Genomic DNA, 21,035 nt, shown 5'->3' with positions numbered 1-21,035 from the left:
GTCAGTCATCCACGCGGCTGTTGACATCATGGACACGCCGCCGGGGACAAGTGTGACATTACTCGTGAAGGACAGTAACAAGGAAGAGTAAAACAGAGCAGGACATGGCCTCAAAGGGACAGGCATTAAAATTTTTTTTGAATTTTTATTTATGTGCATGTGCTGGCCTGTATGTGCATCATGTGGATGCAGAGGCCTGCAGAGGGCGTTGGATCCCCTAGAAGTGGAATCAGGCAGTTGTGAATGCTCAGTGTGGGTATTGAGAGCCGAACCCAGTCTCTCTGAAAGAGTAGAAAGGACCCGTAACTGCTGAGCCATCTCTCCAGCCCTGGAACAGACCGTCTGAGGGAGAAAAGGAGCCATTGAAGGAACGGTGGGGTATGAGGAGAGCACTAGCCTCAGACCCAGAGGAATGTGGGATGTGGGAGAAAACTTCACTAGACCGTGAAAGGGAGACAGCAGACGTTCCTGCACTGGGGTGAGTGGTGAGGCGTAGAGAAACTGGGGTGTCAGCCGGCACAGATCGCTGGAGATGAGCTCCGGCCTGAGCACATCATCAGTTCCAGGACGAGCCTCCCTTCCACGGTGGAACCGCAAGTGTGCACTACCACGGCCACTCAAAAAAATAGGTGCGGCTAGGCCCTCTGAATGTGGGTGACAGTTATGTGGCTAGATCTGTCTGGGGAGCCCCTGGCAGTGGAACCAGGACTCATCCCAGGTGCATGAAATGGCTTTTTGGACACATTCCCTAGGGTGGGACACCTTGTTGTTATTTCAGCCTTGACAGGGGGTGGGGGGGAGTGGGAGGGTGAGAAGCTGTTGATCCTGCCTCAACTTAGTATGCCAGACTTTGTTGACCCTCCAAGGGAGGCCTTACCCTCTCTGAGGAGTGGATGGGGGGTGGGGTGGGGGGAAGTGAGGGAGCAGGAGAAGGGGGAAGGGACTGGGATTGGTATGTAAAATGGAAAAAATCTTTTTAATAAACAAATAAATAAAAAATAGGTTCTGGTGGGCTGGAGGGATGGCTCAGTGGTTAAGAGCTTATACTGCCCTTGTAGAGACCTGAGTTCAGATATGGACACCTGTGTTGGGTGGTTCACAACTGCCTGTAACTCCAACTCCAGAGGATCTGACGCCCTCTTCTGGCCTCCATAGGCACTGCACTCACGTGAACATAACACATACACATATACAAATAATTTTAAAATAAGAAAAAAATCTTTAAAAATAAAAGAAGTGCAAGGGTCAGAGAGATGGTTCAGTGATTAAAAACACTTGTTGCTCCTGTAGAGGACCCAGATTCAGTTCCCAGCATCCAACGTGGTGACTCACAATGAATGTAACTCCACATCTAGGGGAACCGACACCTTCCGACCTCTATGAAACACTGCATTCATGTGATACATATGTGCATATATACAAACACCTGTTCACACAAAATAAAAATAAAACACAGCCAAGCATGGTAGTCCTTAATCCCAGCACTTGAGGCAGAGGCAGGTGGATCTCTGTGAGTTCAGGGCCATTCTGGTTTACACAGTGAGTTCTAGGACAGCCAGAGCTACAATGTGAGAACCTGTCTCCAAAAAATAAATAAAATCTAAAAGACAGCATAAATATATAATTTGATTGTTTTGTTGTTGACACGGGGGTGTCTTCCTGTGTCAACAGGGTAGCCCAGAGTGGCTTTGAACTCAAGATCCCCCTGCCTCTCGTACAATGAATATGTGATCGACTCAATATGTAATGAACATATACTTGGTCAACAGAGGGAATATGTAACTGCTTCTAAAGGAGGTTCACATGGCCTTCAATATAAGACACTCAAAGATACTTTAGTCCCACACTCCCAGATCCGGCAGGTCGTTAGTGCTTGAGAGAGAGGGCGAGTTCAGGGCTTGCGGGATGGCTGGGAGAAGCATTTGTCCTTTAAGCTGGAAAATGAAAACTTCCAGATTCAGGCGTGGCCTGTGAGGGAGCCGCAGACACTGGTGTGACCGAGAAACCCCGCAGGGCTCTTACGCTCATAGCCTGCTGCCTCTCCCCAGGCCTGTGGAGGGGGAGGCGGGGAAGCTTAGCCATATGGAGGTCAGTCACTTCGGGGAATCCTCTAATGGTCTTACACAGCTAAGCTGGCCCCGGCTGCCCCCCTTCTGGAGGTCCTCCACTACCAATCAAGTTCAGTTTCCCCGAGACAATGAAAGCGCTGGTCGAACGGAGGCGACGGAGGCGAGGGGCCGGAGCCTAAGGTCGGCCGAGGCCTTCGAGGAGCCGGGATGGGGCAGCAGTTTAGCTGGGAGGAGGCGGAGGCTGCCGGGGAGATGGACGTGGCGGAGCTGCAGGAGTGGTACAAGAAGTTTGTGGTGGAGTGTCCCAGCGGGACCCTCTTCATGCACGAGTTCAAGCGCTTCTTCAAGGTCACGGGCAATGAGGAGGCCACCCAGTATGTGGAGGGCATGTTCCGAGCCTTCGACAAGAACGGGGTAAGGAGCCCTCCCTGCAGGGGACTCGTGACCAGTGCACCGGGTGCCGTTCCCGTCCGTGAGCCCTCGGCGTGGGACCCTCCGTGCCCTGCGCCCTTTCTGTCCCGCCATTCCCCCGACTCCTCCCTCTCCCATCATGTGTCCCTCTCCCTTCTCCTCCTCGGCTCTCTGCATCCTCTCCCTGAGAGCCGAGGGTCACTGGCACACAGCCTGGGCCTTCCCTGGGCATTTTGAGTCAGGAGCTGCAGCAAAGGGGCAGTTTGTCAACCCCCGTAGAGGCCTGCTGCTCTTAACGCAGGGAACTGAGATGTCCCAAGGCCATCTTAGCACAGACAAAGAGCGCCCCTTGCTAGGGTCCTTCAGACAGAGGCCGCTCCGTTCTTCCCTGTTGTGGAGGCTGGAGGGGGCTTCACACTGACTGGGAGGTGGGTGGGTAGTTCCTAAAGTCCCTTTTAACTCTTAAAAAAAAAAGATCAATTGTACATGTGTGCGTGTGTGCATGTGTGTGTGTGTGTGTGTGTGTGTGTGTGTGTGTGTGTGCGCGCGCGCGCGCTCTCGCGTGTGTGTACACCAGAAAGGGGCATCAGATACCTTAGAGCTAGAGTTACAGGTGTTTGCGAGCTGCCCAGTGTGGGTGCTGGGATCCAGAATGCCAGTCCTCTGATAAACAGGTTAAATTCTCTAACTGCCGAGTCTTCTCTCCAGCTCCCCCTTTCAACTCTTTAAGACACGAGGGATTGCATGAATCAAATTCCAGAGTTTCTTTAAGCCCTCCAATGACACCAGCAGCTAAAAGGCACTAAATTACATAATAAACACATGGTAATCGGGCCTTATAATTTGTATGTATGTGTGTTTGCATTCATGTGTTTATGGACGGGAGGTACATTTGTGTGCATATGGAGGCCAGAGATGGCTCTCGGTGTCATTTCCTGGGAGGCATCCATTTTGTTTTTGTGACACCATCTCTCATTGACCTGGAGCTCACTGATGAGGATAAGCTGGTTGGTCAGTAAGTCCAGAAATCCTCCTGTGTCCACTCTCTCAGCAATAGCAAGTAGATGCCACCACACTCTGTTTTCTTTTCAAAGTTCTACCGAATTTTAAACTGTGTGAGGGTTTGCGCACATGAGTGCAGTGCCCGTGGTGACCAGAAGAGGGCAGTGGATCCCTGGAACTGTAGTTACAGGTGGTGGGGAAGTACCTGCCCTTGACTGAGGCGGTCTTTCGACCCGCCCCGGCCCCTGCTCAGCCTTTGTGTAGGTGCTAGGGAAGGGCTTCATGTTTGCATGGCATCACTTTTACAGACTGAGCCTTCTCCCAGGTCCAATCTTAATGTAATCCATTGCTCCTGTCCTCCGAGACGCCCAGAGCCACGTTCTTAGTGTCTCTTATTTTCTTCCCAAGTTGTCTTTCTCTCTCTCAACCCTGGTATGTAAAATCTGTATCAAATTCTCTTCGACTCTAGCTTTGCTTCAAATATGTATTTTAATTCAGGGGCTGGAGACATAGCTCAGTGGTTAAGAGCACTTGCTGCAGAGGACCCAAGTTCAGTTCCCAGCACCCACATGGCAGCTCACAACTGTCTGTAACTCCAGTTCCAGGGGATCCAACTCCCTCACACAGACGTACATGCAAGCAAAATACCAATGTACCTAAAATAAAAATAAGTAAATTATTTTTTAAAAAAAAGAAATAATTATATGGGGGAAAAAGGACTTGGTTTTTAAAGGTTATCTATCTAGTTCAGTGTCCTGAGGTCCTTTTTGTTGTGGTGTGTTGTTTTGATTTTTATTTGAGACAGGGTTTCACTATCTAGTCTTGACTGTCCTAGAACTCTTCAATAGACCAGACTGGCCTCGAACTCACAGAGCTCCACCTGCCTCAGCCTCCTGAATTCTGGGATTAAAGCCATGTGCCACCATGCCCAAGCCCCTGCAGTCTGTAGTATGGAATAAAGACTATTTTGGCTCCCTGATTGAGGGAACACACAGGTGATCTGAAGAAAGTGTCATGCAGAACTTGTGCCAAGCTGACTCGGTGGGAATGCCACTTGAGGTCTAAGGCCCTTAGCCCCACTCAGGGTGGGCTCAGCGGTTCCAAAGTGATGATCTTCTGTTGAGGTCACCCATGAGACACCCACAGGGCACAAAGCCAACTTCTGACCTCGCAGGTCCACCTCCTCTTCTCCTCAAGGCTGTAGGAGGGGTGCGGGTTGTTGGTTTTTTTTTTTTTTTTGTCCAAATTAAATGATGAGAAAACTGGGGTGAAAGGTGGCGCGTTGACAGCTAGGTGTGGCAGAGTATGCTGCCACTCAGCTCTAGAAAGCATCACTAGTGTGAGGCCAACACTGACCTGTGGTGGTATTGTGTTCCCCAAAACATTGTGCACCCTAATAAACTTATCTGGGGTCAGAGAACACAACAGCCACAATATTAAACATGAGGAGAGGCAGTGGTAGCACACGCCTTCAATCCCAGCATTCCAGAGGCAGAAATCCATCTGTTCAAGGATACAGCCAGGCATGGTGACTCACGCCTTTAATCCCAGGGAGTGGTGGTAGAAAGCAGAAAGGTATGTAAGGCGTGAGGACCAGAAACTAGAAGCATTTGGCTGGTTAAGCTTTCAGGCTTTTGAGTAGCAGTTCAGCTGAGAGCCATTCTGGATGAGGACACAGAAGCTTCCAGTCTGAGGAAACAAGACCAGCTGAGAAGTTGGCCAGGTGAGGTAGCTGTGGCTTGTTCTGGTTCTCTGATCTTCCAGTTCACACCAATACCTGGCTCAGGCTTGATTTTATTAATAAGAACTTTTAAGATTCCTGCTACACTGACCACACAGACAGAGCCTGTTCCACACCAACACATCCAACGCAAGAAAGTGAGCCTGTTTGTCCAAGGTCAAGCACTCACTTGGGCGTCTTAACTCCTGCTCCAGTGCTCCTGCCTAGAGGACTGGGATTTTGTTGTTATTTTGAGAACTGTTTTATGTTATGTATATGAGCGTTTTGCCAGCATGTCTGCATACGTAGTGCAGCGTGTACCTGGTGCCCACGGAGGTCAGAGGGCATCTGATTCTCCAGAACCGGAGTTGTAGATGTAGTGAGCTGCCCTGTGGATGCAGGGAACGTAGACTCACTACAAGGACAAGTACTCTTAACCACTGAGTCATCTCTCCAGCCTGTTTGTTTTGAGACAGGGCCTTACTAGGTAGCCCAGTCTAGTCTAAAACTTGAGATGCCCCTGCCTCAGCCTCCTATCTCTGCCCCTCCTCTCTCTTGCAACACCTCTTGAGTGTAGCCTGGGGATGGAGTTTTGAAAAAGGAAGATGGAGGCTGGAGATATGGCTTGAAGTTCAGTGGACCCAGGCTTGATTCCCAGCACCCACATGGTGGCTCACAACCATTCCATGTGACCCAGTGCCCTCTTCTGACCTCCATGGGTACCAGGCACACACATGTTGTACATATACACATGCAGGCAAAACATTCATACGTGTAAAACAAAATAAATATAAATCTACAAAAAAAAAAAATGTAAGGGTGGCTGAAGCCATCTCTTTTGCTAGTCAGGATTCCTTCTGCTTGCTTGCTGACCTTTCGAGACTGTACTGTCCGGACCGGCCCCAGCACAGGCACCAGTTTGACTTCCTGTGTGAGAGCTGCAGGGCCAGGGCACCCCGCAGCCAAGCCAAGGAAGTTAATCTCCCGGGGGCCTCCAGCCTGTGCTCAGGGTATGGGTGTGTCCGTCCATCCCAGGCTACCGTGGGTAATTGTTGCTGACCCATGCACAGATGAGATTAACCCCAGCCAGAGGTGTCCCAGAAATGGTCCGTCCCAGAGTTTCTATGACCTCACAGGGGTGGAGGCTACACCAGGAAGGAGCTGTGCCAGAATGTGCCTCCTACAGCGTGGGGGTCAGCGTGGAAACTGAATTAGGTTGAGAGATAATATTCTAAGAATGGAAAGCCCTGGACAAGTGAAGACCAGTTCTCTAGCCCTGGTGGCATGGGTCTGCTGTCCCAGCTGCATGGAAGGGTGAGGCAGAGAATGAGCAGGGTCCCAGGGTGAGGAGCAGCATGCACAGCGACACAGAGGCCACCTGTGTGCAGGGGAGAGGGAACACGGGGCCCGGGGACATCGTGTCAAGAGGACCCATGCTCTGGGGAGGAGAGGCTGGGGATCTGGGGCCTCAACACTGTCCACACTCAATGCAGGACAACACCATTGACTTCCTGGAGTACGTGGCGGCCCTGAACCTCGTGCTGAGGGGCACCCTGGAGCACAAGCTCAGGTGGACCTTCAAGATCTATGACAAGGACGGAAATGGCTGCATCGACCGCCTGGAGCTCCTGGACATCGTGGAGGTCAGTATCTGCCTGGGGGCGTGCCCTGTCCCCTTCTCATTTCTGGGGCGTGGTGGCCTGCTCAACAGGGAGCCACCTGGCACTGAGTCAGGGTAGAAGGGATGAAATCATTTACAACGTGTTATCTGGGGCCATCAAGATGTCCCAGCTGTGGGCAGTGGTGGCGCACGCCTTTAATCCCAGCACTCAGGAGGCAGAGGCAGGCGGATCTCTGTGAGTTCAAGGCCAGCCTGGTCTACAGAGTGAGATCCAGGACAGGCACCAAAACTACACAGAGAAACCCTGTCTTGAAAAAAACAAAAACAAAAATCAAAATTGTTTCTTTTTGTGAGGCAGGCGGCATGTGTGGTGTGTGTTTGTGGTTATATGTTTTTAAGAAATTTATGTTTTGCTATTTTATGTGTATTGATGTTTTTCCTGCATTTGCAGTGGTGTACCATTTTTTGCTGTGCCCTCAGGAGCCAGAGGAGGGGTCAGATCCCCTAAACTGGAGTGACAGGGGGTTGTTAACCATCATGTGGGTACTGACAGTCCAGCCCAGGTCCTCTGGAAAAGCAGCCAGTGTTCTTAACCACTGAGCCATCTCTCCAGCCCCTGTACTTTTTGTTTGTTTGTTTTGAGAAGGTCTTTCATTCTTAAAGCTCTCTGATTCCACTAAGTGGCCTGGTCAGTGAGCTTCAGAGTGGCATTGCCCACAATGGGCTACCCCCCCATCCATATTAATCAAGAAGATGCTGAAGTGCCCAATAGACCGGCGCTGGAGGCGTTTTCTCTGTTGAGATTCCCTCTTCCCTGATGACCCTACCTAGTGTCAGATGAACAAAAAGCAACCAGGACATCTGGGTCAGGTGATGTGAGGATGCTCGGCCTGGAGGCCAGTGCTAGGGAGGGGGCACTAAGGGACACAGGTCCCTGAGGTCTGTCAGAGGAGCCTAGCTCTTTCTCTCTCTGACAGGCAATCTACAAGCTGAAGAAAGCCTGCCGGGTGGAGCTGGACCTGGAGCAGCAGGGCCAACTGCTCACACCTGAGGAGGTGGTGGACAGGATCTTCCTCCTGGTGGACGAGAATGGAGATGGTAAGAGAGATCTGGGGAGAGGCTGACCTGAAATCTCAAAGGGCACCGAAAACACCAGAGCACGTTTGCAGGGCACAACTCTGCTGAGAGTACCCGCTCAAGGCTGAGCATGAAAATAAGGAGAAGTATTTTAATTTTGTGCTATGTACATGAGTGTTTGCCTGCACGCATGCATGTCTGTGCAACATGTGCATGCAGAGCCCACTGAGGCCAGAAGAGAGTGGTGGACCCCCTGAAACTGGAGTTATAGACAACTGTGAGCCATCATGTGGGTGCTGGGAATTGAACCTGGGTCCTCTGGAAGAGCAGCCAGTGCTCTTAACCTCTGAGCCAACTCTCCAGGCACAAATACATTTTTTAGAAAATAAAAAGGTCCCAGAGCCGGGCAGTGGTGGCGGTGGTGGTGCATGCCTTTAATCCCAGCACTTGGGAAGCAGAGCCAGGCGGATCTCTGTGAGTTCAAGGCCAGCCTGGTCTACAGAGTGAGTTCCAGGACAGGCTCCAAAACTACACAGAGAAACCCTGTCTCGAGAAAAAAAAAAAAAAAAAAAGGTGCCAGAGAGATGGTTCTGTGGATGAAGGCGCTTGTCACCAAGCCTGGTGACCTGAATTAAATCCCTGGTTGAAGGGGACAACCAGCCACTGCAGGCTGTCCCTAACCTTCGCACTCACACTGGGGTGTGGGGCGTGTGCCCCCCCACAAACACACACACGACATACATGTTTATATACAAATATATACACAAACATATTTATATAATATAGTAATAATAATATTAAAGATGTGGGTGGCAGAGGCAGGAGGATCTCTGTGAATTCAAGGCCAGGTTGGTCTCCATAGTGAATTCCAAGCCAGCCAGGGCTACACAGTGATACCCTGTCTTAAAAAAAGAAAAAGAAACTAGTTGGTGCCTGAGGCATGACACTGGAAATTGTGGATTTCATATGAATGCTTGAGCCTGAGCATACACGCACGCGTGCACACACACACACACACACACACACACACACACACACACATGTGAGTTGTAAGAGGCTCCTGTGGACTCAGCATTGACAAGCTATGGACTGGAATCTGAGGTTTCAGTCTGGTTCGGGGCAGGGTGGGCCCCAGATTAGGAGAGGCCCTCCCCATGAGCCCAGGCCCTGGTTCCCTCCCCTGTGACCATCTCTCCCCTCCTTGCTCAGGCCAGCTGTCCCTGACGGAGTTCGTTGAAGGTGCCCGGCGTGACAAGTGGGTAATGAAGATGCTCCAGATGGATGTCAACCCTGGCAGCTGGATCACTCAGCAAAGGCGGAGGAGTGCCATGTTCTGAGGGCCTGGGGACCCCGCCGGAGCCCACCCTCCCCTCTAAGCCTCCAGGGTGCTCCAGGCTTTCACAGTAGCAGGAGGCCCCTGACCTGGTTGGCTCAGACTCTTGCTTGGTGTGGACTTCCTGATACTCCGGGTGTGGGAGAACAAGGGATGAGCAGCGGCTGCCCGGTCTGCAGAAGCCCACTGGGGTTCAGTCCGTTCTCAGGATTACTAGCATTGTAGGGGAACTCTGTCACACTGCTCCCCAGCTGCTCCTGGAAGAACTGGGCTTTGGTGGGAAATGGGGGGCTCCTTCTAATCTTTAGCTGTTGGTGGAGATGGAGCGGCTGCAGGGTGGGGTGGGAGTCGAAGATTGGTAGGAAGCGTCAGAAAAGAGAATAAGGATGGGGAAGGACCGTGACACAGCCCCACCCACCCTGAGCAGCCTCCTCCCCCAGGTGGCCACCAGGCTTGACAAAGGGGGCAGATGGCCGCAGACAGTTATGTCTGTGATCTTCCTGCTCTTGGAGACCTGCTGGGCTCACCAGGGAAGGTGTCAGCTGTGCTGGGTGCTGCTCCCCCCCCCCTCCTCCTCCTCCTCCTCCTCACCCATCGCCAGTGTGAGCCTGCCACCAGGTCCAGCCATAGCCCACATGCCTCCGTAAGGGTGGAGACACCTTCTCTTCATCTCTGGGGAGAACCAGGCACCTGTGACTGGGGTTCCAGGCCAGACTTTGCCTCCGACTGCTCTTGGACTCCCTAATGTCCTGCAGGCTGACTAGACAGTTTCTAGATAGTCATGGAACCATCTTTCATGCAACCCCAGTATAGAAGTTAGGTTCCCAGGGGTCCTTCCTCCCTAGTTAATCCTTCCATCAGTGCAGCTGCGGAAGGCCCCTCAGAGGACAGGAAGTGGGAGCAGTGTCACGCTTAGACACTGAAATGTGAAGCCGGACAGATTATTGGCTTGTCCTTGAGTAGATATGTTTTTATGTTAAAATAAAGTAAACTAACTTATTGACCTTGAGGGGAGGTTTCTTTGCTTGTTTGAAGAAGTTCCCACACTGTAGCTCAGGCTAGCCTGGAGCTCATTCTATAGCCCAGGCTAGCCAGAACTCCTGCCTCAAGCTCTAGAGCCCTAAGACAAGTGTGAGCCACTAGGCCCAGGTTTTTGTTGTTTTTGTTCCTGAGGAGAGGTTATTTGTTTTCATTTTGTGGGGCAATTGAGACAGTTTCAGAAGCCCAGGTTAGCTCGAGACCCATGGCAATCCTGCCTCAGCCCCTTGGGTGCTAGCCTCGCAGGTGTGCACCATATGCCCAACTTGAACTTGAGCGATTTTTGTTTTGTTTCATTTTTTTAGTCTTATTTTTATTTTATGTGTATGGGTGCTTTGCCTGCATATGTCTGTGTGCTGTGTGTGCATTGTCCACGGAGGCCAGAAGAGGGCGTCCAATCCCCTGGGACTGGAGTGACAGAGGTTTGTGAGCCGCCATGTGGGTGCTGGGTTCTCTGCTAGAGCAACCAGCTCTTGCTGCTGAGTGGCCTCTCAGTCCCTTGGGGTTTTGTATTTCCCAGGATGTTGCTATAAAGTTTCCTTTAGAAATCACTTAGATGGAAACATTCCATGAAAATTGCAATAGTATCCCAGGTAGGCAAGGAGATTTGTTCCCCGAGTCAGGCAGGTGTATGGAGTAATGGATGTGTATGAAGTAGGCTGGAGGGTACTCAGCTGGCAGTAGAGCCTCAGTAAATGTCTGTTCATCACTTGAAGCCACACAAACAGGCTCCAGGGTCAGGGCAGGGTGTGACTGCCGCAAGCTGCATTAGCAGATGCCAGGATTCCATCAGAGGTCCAGGAGCCTCTTAGAGCTTCCACATCCGAAAGGACGTGGCCTGGAAATACAGCAGGGAAGCTGGGCAAGAAGATGTGAGGGGCGAGAGAGGGACGTCAGGACGGAGAGATACCAGCAGGAAGCACCAAGCAGAAGGAGGGACCAGGGACCATCCTCTGTGCGGGGCTCTCAACTCCACGCTACTGCCCTCCGCTGGCACTATGCACCCAAAGAAACAAGCGGAGCCTCTGCAGAGTTCAGGAGAGTCTATGTAATGTGAAGACAAGAACAAAACAACCACACCAGGCACCGCCCCGGGCCAGTCCTCAACATGCAGAAGCCACAGGGCAAGGCTCAGCCCGCAGCCTCTGCTGCGGGGTCGCCGGCATCTGCCTCCTCCTGTTCACCGTTCTGGAGTCTGCGCACAATGCGGGTCAAGTCCAGGCTTCGGGTCAGCGTGTCCAGGAGCATCTGGTCCTTCTGGACGCCTTCCATGAACTCCTCCAGAGACAGTTCCCCTGGGATGGAGAGAAAGGGATTGGCAGGATGGGGTCTCAGTAGTCCAGGGCTCAGGGTGGATACTTGCAAAGGGCGGGGACAGAGCCAGCTCTGGGGGGCAATGGTAAGGGATCCAGAACCCAAGATCTGGTGCAGGGATCCCCAAATCCGGTTCTGAGCCAGAGCAGAGGTGGGTGGGTGGAGGACGGGGCCAGCAGGAGGCCCCCCTCCTTCTCCTCTCTTGCCCCTCTCCAGAGGTGCTGCCATCCCCTGGGGAACCCCTTCCTTGGCCCTCTCACCATCCCCGTTGATGTCGATTTTGGCAAACACGGTATCTGTGAACTCCTCGGCGCTCATGGATGAGTCGCTCCAGGGATTAATGGTTCGGATGGCCTGGGAGGACAGACAGACAGAAGTCAGGAGATCTGTCTCAGGGGTGGGAGGGCGAGCAGAGCACACTTGTCAGACCCGAGAGCTGTTCAGAGTGGAGATCATGGTACCTCAGGGCCTCGGGCGCTTGGGATTCTGAGGCAGGAAAGCCTCAAAGTCAAGGTCAATATGGCCAAGTAGCTGTGAACCAGTCTACACTACAATGTAAGACCTTGTCATTCAAAAAGGGGGCCAGGGGGTGTCTTGGTGGCACATGCCTTTAATTTCTGTATTCGGGAAGCAGAGGCAGAGGCAGATCTCCATGAGTTCCAGGCCTGCCTGGTCTACAGAGTGAGACTCAGATGCTGAGATGGCCGGGAAAGCATGCTTGCTGCCCAGGTGAGAAGCCAGGTGTGACCCCTGCTCCTGTAACCCAAGGGCTGGGGGTGAGGGTGGGGGTGGGGCAAGAGGCCTGCTGGGGCCTGCTGGTCACCAACCTAGATCCAGTGAGAGACCCTGTCTCAGTAAGACAGAGCGACAGAGCAAGACACCTGACACCCTCCTCTGGCGTCCCATATACCCCACCACCACCACCACACACACACCGGTAGAGCGGAGCTTTAGCAACGCCTTAGTACCAGTGAGGAAACTGAGACCCAGATCATGCAGTTGGTGAGAAAGCTGTCATCCCTCCGTCCCAGATCCCATCCCAATTCTGGCCTGCCATTTCTATCCTGGGCTCTCAGCCCTGGCACCCAGCCTTGACCACCCACCACGCACCACTGGCCCAGCCCTCTGCACCTGAAGTTACCCGGATGATGGTGAGCAGCTCGTCCCTGTCTATGCACCCGTTGCCGTCGACGTCGTAGAGCTTGAAATACCAGCGCAACTTCTGTTCCACCTTGCCCTTGAGGACCAGGCTGAGCGCGGCCACATACTCCATGAAGTCAATGTAGCCATCCTGGGTGAGCAGAGAGGGGCGAGGCGGGGTCAGCACACCAGGGCTCCGCCCACCCTCCTCAGAGCCCCTCCCACTTCAGCCAGAACCCCAGCTCCAAGGCTCTGCCCAATTCTCCCTCCTCACTCCCTCACCCCACCCCTGCATCCAAAAGCCCTCAGATACTAAGTAGAAGGGAGCAGAGGCCTGTGCATTGTACGACCAATATCTGTCTTTCTGGACGCTCCAACATCGCCCGCCTCAGAGGCTGTCAATCAAACCTGTCAAAACGGGAGAGCTGGCCTGGCAGGTAGCGGGAGGATGCCCAGGTGGAGGCTCTTTCCTCTTGGCTTCAAGCTCCACTGAGCCCTGTTGTGCGCTAAGACTGTGAGGACTCGGAGCTCAGTGAAACAGTCGCCCTGTCCTGACAGGAGGACAGTGTTGGAGGTGCGGGTTTGAATCCCGCCTCCTGGCCCTCTCTGGGTTTTAGGATGTGGGACTTAGCTTGTCCCTTCTATGGCATTCGACTTCCTGATCTAGAATAGCCGCAGTGGCGCCGACTGCCAGCATTGCTTTTGATGAAGTGAGCTCCTGCAGCTTGAGTGGCTGGCACAGCGGAGCACAGGAAGTCAGTGAATGCTGCTTGATGTTGTCATTCTTTTTCCTTGTTGTTTTTATTTCAAGGGTTTCACTGTGCAGCCCTGGCTGTTCTGGAACTCGCTCTGTAGATATCTGGCCTCGAACTCACAGAGATCCACCTGCCTCTGCCTCCTGAGTGCTGGATTAAAGATGTGTGCCACTACACCCAGCTCTGTTTGCTTTCTTTAAAAAAATTTATTTACTGGGCTGGAGAGATATCTTAGCAATTAAGAGCACTGGCTGCTCTTCCAGAGGAGCCTGGTTCAATTCCCAGCACCCACACAGCAGCTCACAGCTGTCTGTAACTCCGTTCCCAGGGACCTGACACCCATGGCAAAATACCAATGCACATAAAATAAAATAAATTAAATATTAAAAAATTATTTATTTTTGTTTATGTGTCTGTGTGTTTGCCATATGTGTGGGTGGGTATTCTTGGAAGCCAGAAGAGGAGGTCACAGTCCTCTGTGGTTGCAAACACCTTGATGTGGGTGCTGGGAACCAAACTCTGGTCCTCTGAAAGAGCAACAAGCACTCAGGCACTGAGCCATGTCTCCAGCACCTAACTAACTCTGTTCTCAGTGGTGTGTGTGTGTGTGTGTGTGTGTGTGTGTGTGTGTGTGTGTGTGTTGCCCAGTGGGGTGTGTGTAGTGAGTACAGATGTGAAGGTGTCAGATCTGCTGGAGTTACAGGCCATGGCGAGCTGCCCCACATGGGTGCGGGAATTGAACCCAGGTCCTCTGGAAGAACAGCAAGTGCTCTTAAGCACTGGGCCATCTCTCCAGTCCCAGGATGACTGCTCATTACGACCAGTACCAAGTCACTGGGGGTGGGGGGAGATGCCTATGCCATCACAGTGCATCCAATATCTGGATAGGACATTATAGCATCACCCCAGCCCTGATAGGGCAGGACAGAAGGGGACTTCAGACGATCCTTCAAGAGAAGGCGACACTTCCACTGAGTCATGGAGGAACATGTGACTTTCATGTGTAACATAAAGTTGTTGCAATACTGGAGATTTAACCTAGGGCCTCAAGTACCTCAGGTAAGTATGCTACCATTCGACTACGTCCCCCGCTTAAGGAGCACAAGACTTGTTTGCCGGACAATCCTCCAGTACCCCTGCCGCTCTGCTCCTGCCTCTGGTTCAATCCCAGCATGCCAAGGAAGGGCGAGAGCAGCGGCCCCAAGATGTCCAAGCGGGCAGATTAGAGCTGTAAATGGAGACACCTGTGGGAGGGCCATCTGAGTCAGGAATGGGATCTCTGTCATTGGATGCATGCAATGGGAGCTTGCAGAGACATGGCGAGATGGCCTCTGGGATCCCCCTGGTCTGATTGGCCATTGGCCTTAAGCAAGACCTTGACCACCCTGAGCAACACAGCAAGGATCTGGCTCAGAGTGAACATTTGCGTGGTGATGTCTTGTGTTCTGGGGCTTCTACACACACCTTAGCTCATTCCATCTCTGCTCAACGTACCTCCCAGGACGGCCATGGGGATGGACCAAGGCCCTTTGCAACAACGCTTGGAGAAGAGACAGAACCGCTCGACACATAATAGACACTAAATAAGCAGGGTCTTGTTCTGTAGCCCCAGCTGGCCTGGAACCCAGGATCTTCATGCCTTGCTTCCTGCATGCTGGGCTAAGAGCTCATGCCTCCAGCCTTGGTACCTCGATCTTCACTTTTCCTTTTCTTGTATTACTGAACATTCTAACAAGGAGTTGTATTACTGTTGTGATTTTTTTTTTTTTATGACTACAAAGAAGCAATGGAAAAACTAAAAAGACTGAAGCCACCTCTTGGGAAAGACGTGCCCTTGGACAAGTCACAGGGTTCCTCTGAGTCCCCATGTCCTCAGCAGAGATAGGAAAGACAATATGAACTTCCAAAATTGTGGTATGGGCAGGGTGCTACACACTTGTAATCCCAATAACTTGTGAGACTGAGGCAGAAAGATTGTTTCAAGTTTAAAGTCATACTGGGCAATATTGTGAGTATCACACTACAGATACACATCTCAAAAAAAATTTAAATAAAGAGATTGTGAAATGGATTCTCCTCAGTACCAGTACAGCTATGGAGCATGTGTGTGTGTGTGTGTGTGTGTGTGTGTGTGTGTGTGTGTGTGTGTGTGTGTATGTGTGTACATGGCTATACTTTTGGAGACCAGAGGTTGATACTAAGTATCTCTCTCTATCACTCTCCACATTATGTTTTGAGACAGGGTCTCTCCTGGGACCTGGAACTGATTCAGCTAAACTGGTGGCTAATGAGCCCCAGGGACCCACCTCTATCTACTCCCTTTCCCAGGGCTAAAGTTACAGTGTGCATCCAGCAATTTTTTTTGGGGGGGAGGGGTTTGAGACAGCGTTTCTCTGTGTAGTTTTGAGGCCTGTGCTGGGATTAAAGGCGTGCACCACCACCCCGCAGCATCCAGTTTTTCACATGGTTGTTGGGGATCAAATTCAGACCCTCACACCTGCGTGTGGCAAGCATTTTACTGGCTGAGCTATTTCGCTGGCCCTTAGTCCTTTTATTCCAGCACTTCCCATGGACTTCCTGTGCTGAGAATTCCCATTCGCTCATTTCATCCCACAGCTCCTCCCAGGAGTTGCCCACTTCCGTCCCCACTCAAGCTGCAGTTGAGAGGGATGAGGCCACACAATTAACTGAATGACAGAGCCTTGTCTCGAAACTGGGTCTTCTAAACTCTACACCAGTGCTCAGACACAGCCTGAAAGGACAACACGGATCTGTGCATGGTGTGATGACCCTGCACAATCGTGCCCTGGAGGGACTAGCAGGGGGCAGGGCCCAGGCCTCCCCTTTGCCTCCCTGGTTTCCCCCGTTCCGTGTATCTGGGGCAGCTCCCTGGAACCCAGAGGTCCTCGCCCTGGAATGGCTGACTTTTTTAAAGGAGTCAGCGTTTCAGCCACACAGTCGAACAGCAGCCAGTCACTGTCATTTCAGTGCGGCTATAATAGTGTTTTGGATGTTTTGAGATAATTTTGAGAATAGAAACCCATGCCTTTAAAAGAAAAAAAAAGTCTCTAAGCCTTCCTGGTCTTCAGCTCCCTATACAGCCTGGATAACTTTGAACTTCTGATTCTCCTGCTTCTGCCTCTCGGGTGCGAAGACTGCAGGCATGCACCCTCACAGCCAGTTTATGTGGTGAACTGAATCCCAAGCCTCGAGTACGCTGTGCAAACACTCTACCAACTGAGCCGCGGCCACAGAACTCAGAGCCTTGAGCACACGAGGCGAGCGTCTATCATTGAGCTCTATCCCATAGTTCTTAAAGACGTGAGCATAGTGTGCTCTAATAAAACTTTATTTACACAGCTAGGTTCTCGGACAGTGAAGCATGGTGGCGCACACCTGTCACATCAGCACCCGAGAGGCAGATAGAAGGATCAGACGTAGTTCAAGGCCAGCCTTGAACTACACAGTGAGACTCTGTCACAAAAACAAAAGCAGGAGCTGGGGTGTAGCCTGGTAGGTAGAGTGCTTGCCGAGCATGATTAAAGTCTTGGGTTTGGTCCCCAGCATGGTATAAACCGGGTGTGGCTGTGCACAAGGAGAGAGAAACAAACATTTAAAGTCAGCCGCCTCTAATCCCAGCTCTCGGGAGGCAGAGGCAGGCGGATCTCTGTGAGCTCGAGGCCAGCCTACTCTACAGAGTGAGTTCCAGGACAGCCAGGACTACACAGAGAAACCCTGTCTCAGGGGGGAAAAAAGTCACCCTCAGCAGTGGTAATGACTTTGAGGCTAGCCTGGACTACATGAGAGCCTGCCTTGGACTATCATCTGAACAACTGCACTTTAACAGCACTTTGCTTCCAAAGGAAGTGGTCAGGGATGTGTTCCATCTCAAGGCCGGGCTATTAAACTGCCCTGTGCTGATGCCATTGGGTCAAGGTCAAGATAGTGTGGCCCACAGAGCAACTGAATACAATGGTGTGGGAAGGTATTATTCAGACTCGTGTGTGTGTGTGTGTGTGTGTGTGTGTGTGTGTGTGTGTGTATGTGAGAGAGAGAGAGAGAGAGAGAGAGAGAGAGAGAGAGAGAGAGAGAGAGAGAGAGAGAGAGAGAGAGAGTCTTGTTAGAAGCCCAGGCTGGCCTTAAACTTGTGGTGATTCTCCTGCCTCAGCGACCTAAGTGCAAGCATGCACTACCATGCTTGGCTATGTTCTTCATTATAATAATTGCTTAATTAAATTAATGTATATTATAAAATCCATATTAGCCCAAAAGGCTCAGGATTTCTCATATATTCAGTTACTCATATAACTAATGTTCCAGGCACTGTCCTAGATCTGGAACCACAGCAATCAACAAGGTAAGTCCCTGTCCTCACAAAACACACACCCCAGCAAGGAGAGTCAGACCAGAGGGGTCAGAGCTAGTTAATATCTGGCACCAGAAAACAAGAAATTAAATGAGTGAATTTTTAAATTAATAAGTATGAATTAATAAATTAATAAAAATAAATTAAATTTTCATGCATGTGGGTGTTTGCCTGCATGTATGCATTGCCCAAGGAAGCCAGAAGAGGGAGGTGGATCCCATGGAACAGGAGGTTGTTAGCACCATATGGGTGCTGGGAATCGAACCCACGTCCTTGGCAAGAGCTCTTTAGTGCTGAGCCAACCCTCCATTTCAAAAATAAAATTTTAAAAATGAAAGCTGCTCTGGGTAGAAAGCCATGGCTAGGAAAGGCAGAAGTGGGGCCAGACCCAATTTTATCAATAAAGTTTAAACCAGGGAGTGGGTTGGTGAGGCTTGAGCAGAGATAGCGGGGAGGCGGGAGCCAGCAGGAGCTAGAGCACCGCTTCTCAACCTGTGGGCCACGACCCCTCGGAAAACTGTCTCCAAAAATATTTACATGCCTGTCGGGGGTGGCCCACGCCTTTAACCCCAGCACTCGGGAGGCAGAGGCGGGAGGATCTCTGTGAGTTCGAGGCCAGCCTGGTCTACAGAGCAAGATCCAGGACAGGCACCAAAACTACACAGAGAAACCCTGTCTCAAAAAGAAAAAAAAAATTACGATTCATAACAGTAACAAAATTGCAGTTATGAAGCAGCAATGAAATAATTTTGCTGTTGGGGGTCACCGCACATGAGGGACTGTATTTAAGGGCCGCTGGGTCAGGAAGGGTGAGAACCACTGCTCCACAGAGAGAGGGCCACAGCAGCACAAGGCCCCAGGGCAAGGTTGACTGACTGACTTTTCGGTTGTTTAGGGAGCTTGGGGGTGGGGACAGGGTCTCACGCACCCCAGGCAGGCTGGTAACCAACTGTGTAGCTAAGAGTGAACATTTTCCTGCCTCTTCTTCCCACGTGCTGGGATTGCAGCACCGTGCCCAGCCCCCAACTTTGAGTGAAAAGGATTGAGTCCCAGCTAGCACATGCCCCAGAAACTGAAGAGATGGCACACTAGTGACTAGGGTTAGGTGAATGTGAGGAGTTGGGTGGTGGGTGACTTGAACTCTTCCTACAGATATGTCTCAACACAAAGGGCTCCTGTAGCAGATGGAGAGGGGATGTTTCAGGGAGTTTGGAGGTAAGGTCCTGGGGCCTCTCCCAACCTGGTCAGGAGGGACCTCTACTTCCCCTGAAGCGCTTTGGGGTATCCACCCTGAGGTGACTCCTTCACCTCAGCACCCTATCTCAGCCTCTGTGGCTCAGCTCCCCACATGGGAAGAGCCCTCGGACACCAGGACACTGCCCTTGAGCTGGTCCTTGAGTTCATAATCCGATTTGGCCTCTCAACTCACATATTAGTGAGTTTTAAATAACCACAGCAGGATCTTGGTGTTCCCTGGAAGCCCTGACCACAGTGGTGTGTTCAAGGGGTTCCCTCTGCCACAGTGGGTATGTAGCCCCACATCGCTGAGAGACCCCATGTCCCAGTGAGAGGCCAGCCCAATTGATGATCAGCGGACACAGGGTGGGGAAGCAGGTCTGCAGGTTTGGATTCCTCCATCGTTATACCTGACTGCTCCAGATAACCGGCAGATGGACAGAAGATCTCCAACAAATCTGTTCCTCTGTCTCTGCCCACCCCCCCATCAGACAGGGTCCCACTATGTAGTCCTGACTGGTCTCACAGAGACCAGGCCGCCTCTGCCTCCTGAGTCCTGGCATTAGCAGTGTGCACCACCACACCCAGCTCCAACAGAAACCTTAGCCAACAGTGCCCATCCTCGAAGCAGATCCAGGTTCAATCATGGGCTCAAGGCTGTCCCTCCAGCATCTCCATAAATCCCACTCGGTGCATCTGGGTAGTTTCCAGGAAGACATGCTACTTGTTCTCCACCTGCACTTTCAGACTGCCCCGGGGGAAAGGTGAACCAAGGTCCTGGGAGTTTGGGAGTTAGATGTTTGGGTCCCAGCCTAGGTCCAGTCCTAATACTCTAATACTCAGAATATCATGGAGACGCTACTATGGTGTGCCTGCCCAGACCAGCTTAGCCAATGCGGCAACTCAGTGTCCTTCTCTCTCTCTCTCTCTCTCTCTCTCTCTCTCTCTCTCTCTCTCTCTCTCTCTCTCTCTCTCTCTCTCTCTCTCTCTCTCTCTCTGACTTCACCCCTCACATTCAAGGAGCTTCTAGGGCTCTCGGCATAAGCAGCACACCCACCCAGAAACAGCACCTTGGGTGTTCAGTGGCCATCTTGGACATGTTCACACCTGTCTTGGAAGCCACTGAGGTGTAGAACATGAGGACAGAGAAACCCTTGCGTTCATCCTCTGACCTCTGCTTTCCACCGTGAAGTGGGTCTTCTTATCACTGTATCCCCAGGGCCTAAAGAGGAGACCCTTACCATCTGCTGAATCAAACCTCTAATGTCAAAATCTACCTTCCAGATGAACATGATGCTGGAAACACCAACTGACTCAGCTCCCCGGTGGCTAAAGCTGGGCATGGCAACTTACATTGTAATCCTAGCACCTAGGAAGCCGAGGCAGGAGGATCACCGTGGGTTGAAGGCCAGCCTTGGTTCCACTGTAAGACTCAGCCTCAGACACAGTGAAAACCTGAAGTAACTGTTAGGACGGATACTTCTTTTCTCTTGTTCTCTCCCCCTCACCCCCAGTTGTTCATCCCCCAAGAATCCCCCCCTTCCCCTCCCTCCCATCCTTGGCCCACCTTGTTGAAGTCAAAAGTCTCGAACATCTGTTCCACATACTGGCTGGCTGAGGGGCTCAGGTTCTTGAGGCCAAAGAACTGGCGGAATTCGTAGAGGGTGAGCTGGCCAGAAGGGCACTCCGTCATGAACTTCTTGTACCACTGATGGCATTCGGTGCTGCTCAGCTCTTCCACGGACTTGCCCTCCATGACGTTGCCCATGGTCCAGGCCCACCAGAGACTGACGTCCTAGATGGACAGGGGGTCCTGCTCCCTAGTGTCCCCTGCACCAGGTGGCTTGGCTTTACGGAACCTGCCCTCCCTTCTCACAAAGGCCACTCAGTGAGTCAGATGGCGCAGGAGACTGGAAAGGATGGAGAGCAGGCGGTGACTCCCATCCAGACGAG

General features: G+C 51.7%; 2 protein-coding genes across 2 annotated transcripts; one reads left to right on the top strand and one right to left on the bottom strand.

The window, feature by feature from the left end:
- Positions 1-1,868: 1,868 nt before the first annotated feature.
- On the top strand, positions 1,869-10,236 carry Guca1b (guanylate cyclase activator 1B). Its single transcript, XM_028887229.2, has 4 exons — positions 1,869-2,483; positions 6,696-6,845; positions 7,801-7,921; positions 9,110-10,236. Exons 1-4 carry the CDS (start codon positions 2,277-2,279, stop codon positions 9,235-9,237), a joined length of 606 nt encoding a protein of 201 aa, XP_028743062.1. The 5' UTR covers positions 1,869-2,276; the 3' UTR covers positions 9,238-10,236.
- A 1,067-nt stretch (positions 10,237-11,303) lies between these two features.
- Guca1a (guanylate cyclase activator 1A) lies at positions 11,304-21,035 on the bottom strand. The gene is made up of 4 exons (XM_028887105.1): positions 20,650-21,035; positions 12,727-12,876; positions 11,846-11,939; positions 11,304-11,566 (listed from the first exon to the last, which is right to left on the bottom strand). Exons 1-4 carry the CDS (start codon positions 20,848-20,850, stop codon positions 11,403-11,405), a joined length of 609 nt encoding a protein of 202 aa, XP_028742938.1. The 5' UTR covers positions 20,851-21,035; the 3' UTR covers positions 11,304-11,402.

Source organism: Peromyscus leucopus, chromosome 16_21, assembly GCF_004664715.2.
Source record: "Peromyscus leucopus breed LL Stock chromosome 16_21, UCI_PerLeu_2.1, whole genome shotgun sequence".
In the NCBI taxonomy this organism is placed as follows: Eukaryota; Metazoa; Chordata; class Mammalia; order Rodentia; family Cricetidae; genus Peromyscus; species Peromyscus leucopus.
Note: the sequence above shows the minus strand (reverse complement) of the source record. Positions and strands in the feature narration are given on the sequence as shown.

Bases quoted from the DNA above. Each gene is read 5' to 3' on its own strand.
- Guca1b (XM_028887229.2), top strand. From the start codon at position 2,277: ATGGGGCAGCAGTTTAGCTGGGAGGAGGCGGAGGCTGCCGGGGAGATG. The intron at 2,484-6,695 runs GTAAGGAGCCCT...CACTCAATGCAG, and splicing joins GAGCCTTCGACAAGAACGGG to GACAACACCATTGACTTCCT. The intron at 6,846-7,800 runs GTCAGTATCTGC...TCTCTCTGACAG, and splicing joins AGCTCCTGGACATCGTGGAG to GCAATCTACAAGCTGAAGAA.
- Guca1a (XM_028887105.1), bottom strand. From the start codon at position 20,850: ATGGGCAACGTCATGGAGGGCAAGTCCGTGGAAGAGCTGAGCAGCACC. The intron at 11,940-12,726 runs GTAACTTCAGGT...CTGTCCTCCCAG, and splicing joins AGCTGCTCACCATCATCCGG to GCCATCCGAACCATTAATCC. The intron at 11,567-11,845 runs GTGAGAGGGCCA...TCTCCATCCCAG, and splicing joins AATCGACATCAACGGGGATG to GGGAACTGTCTCTGGAGGAG.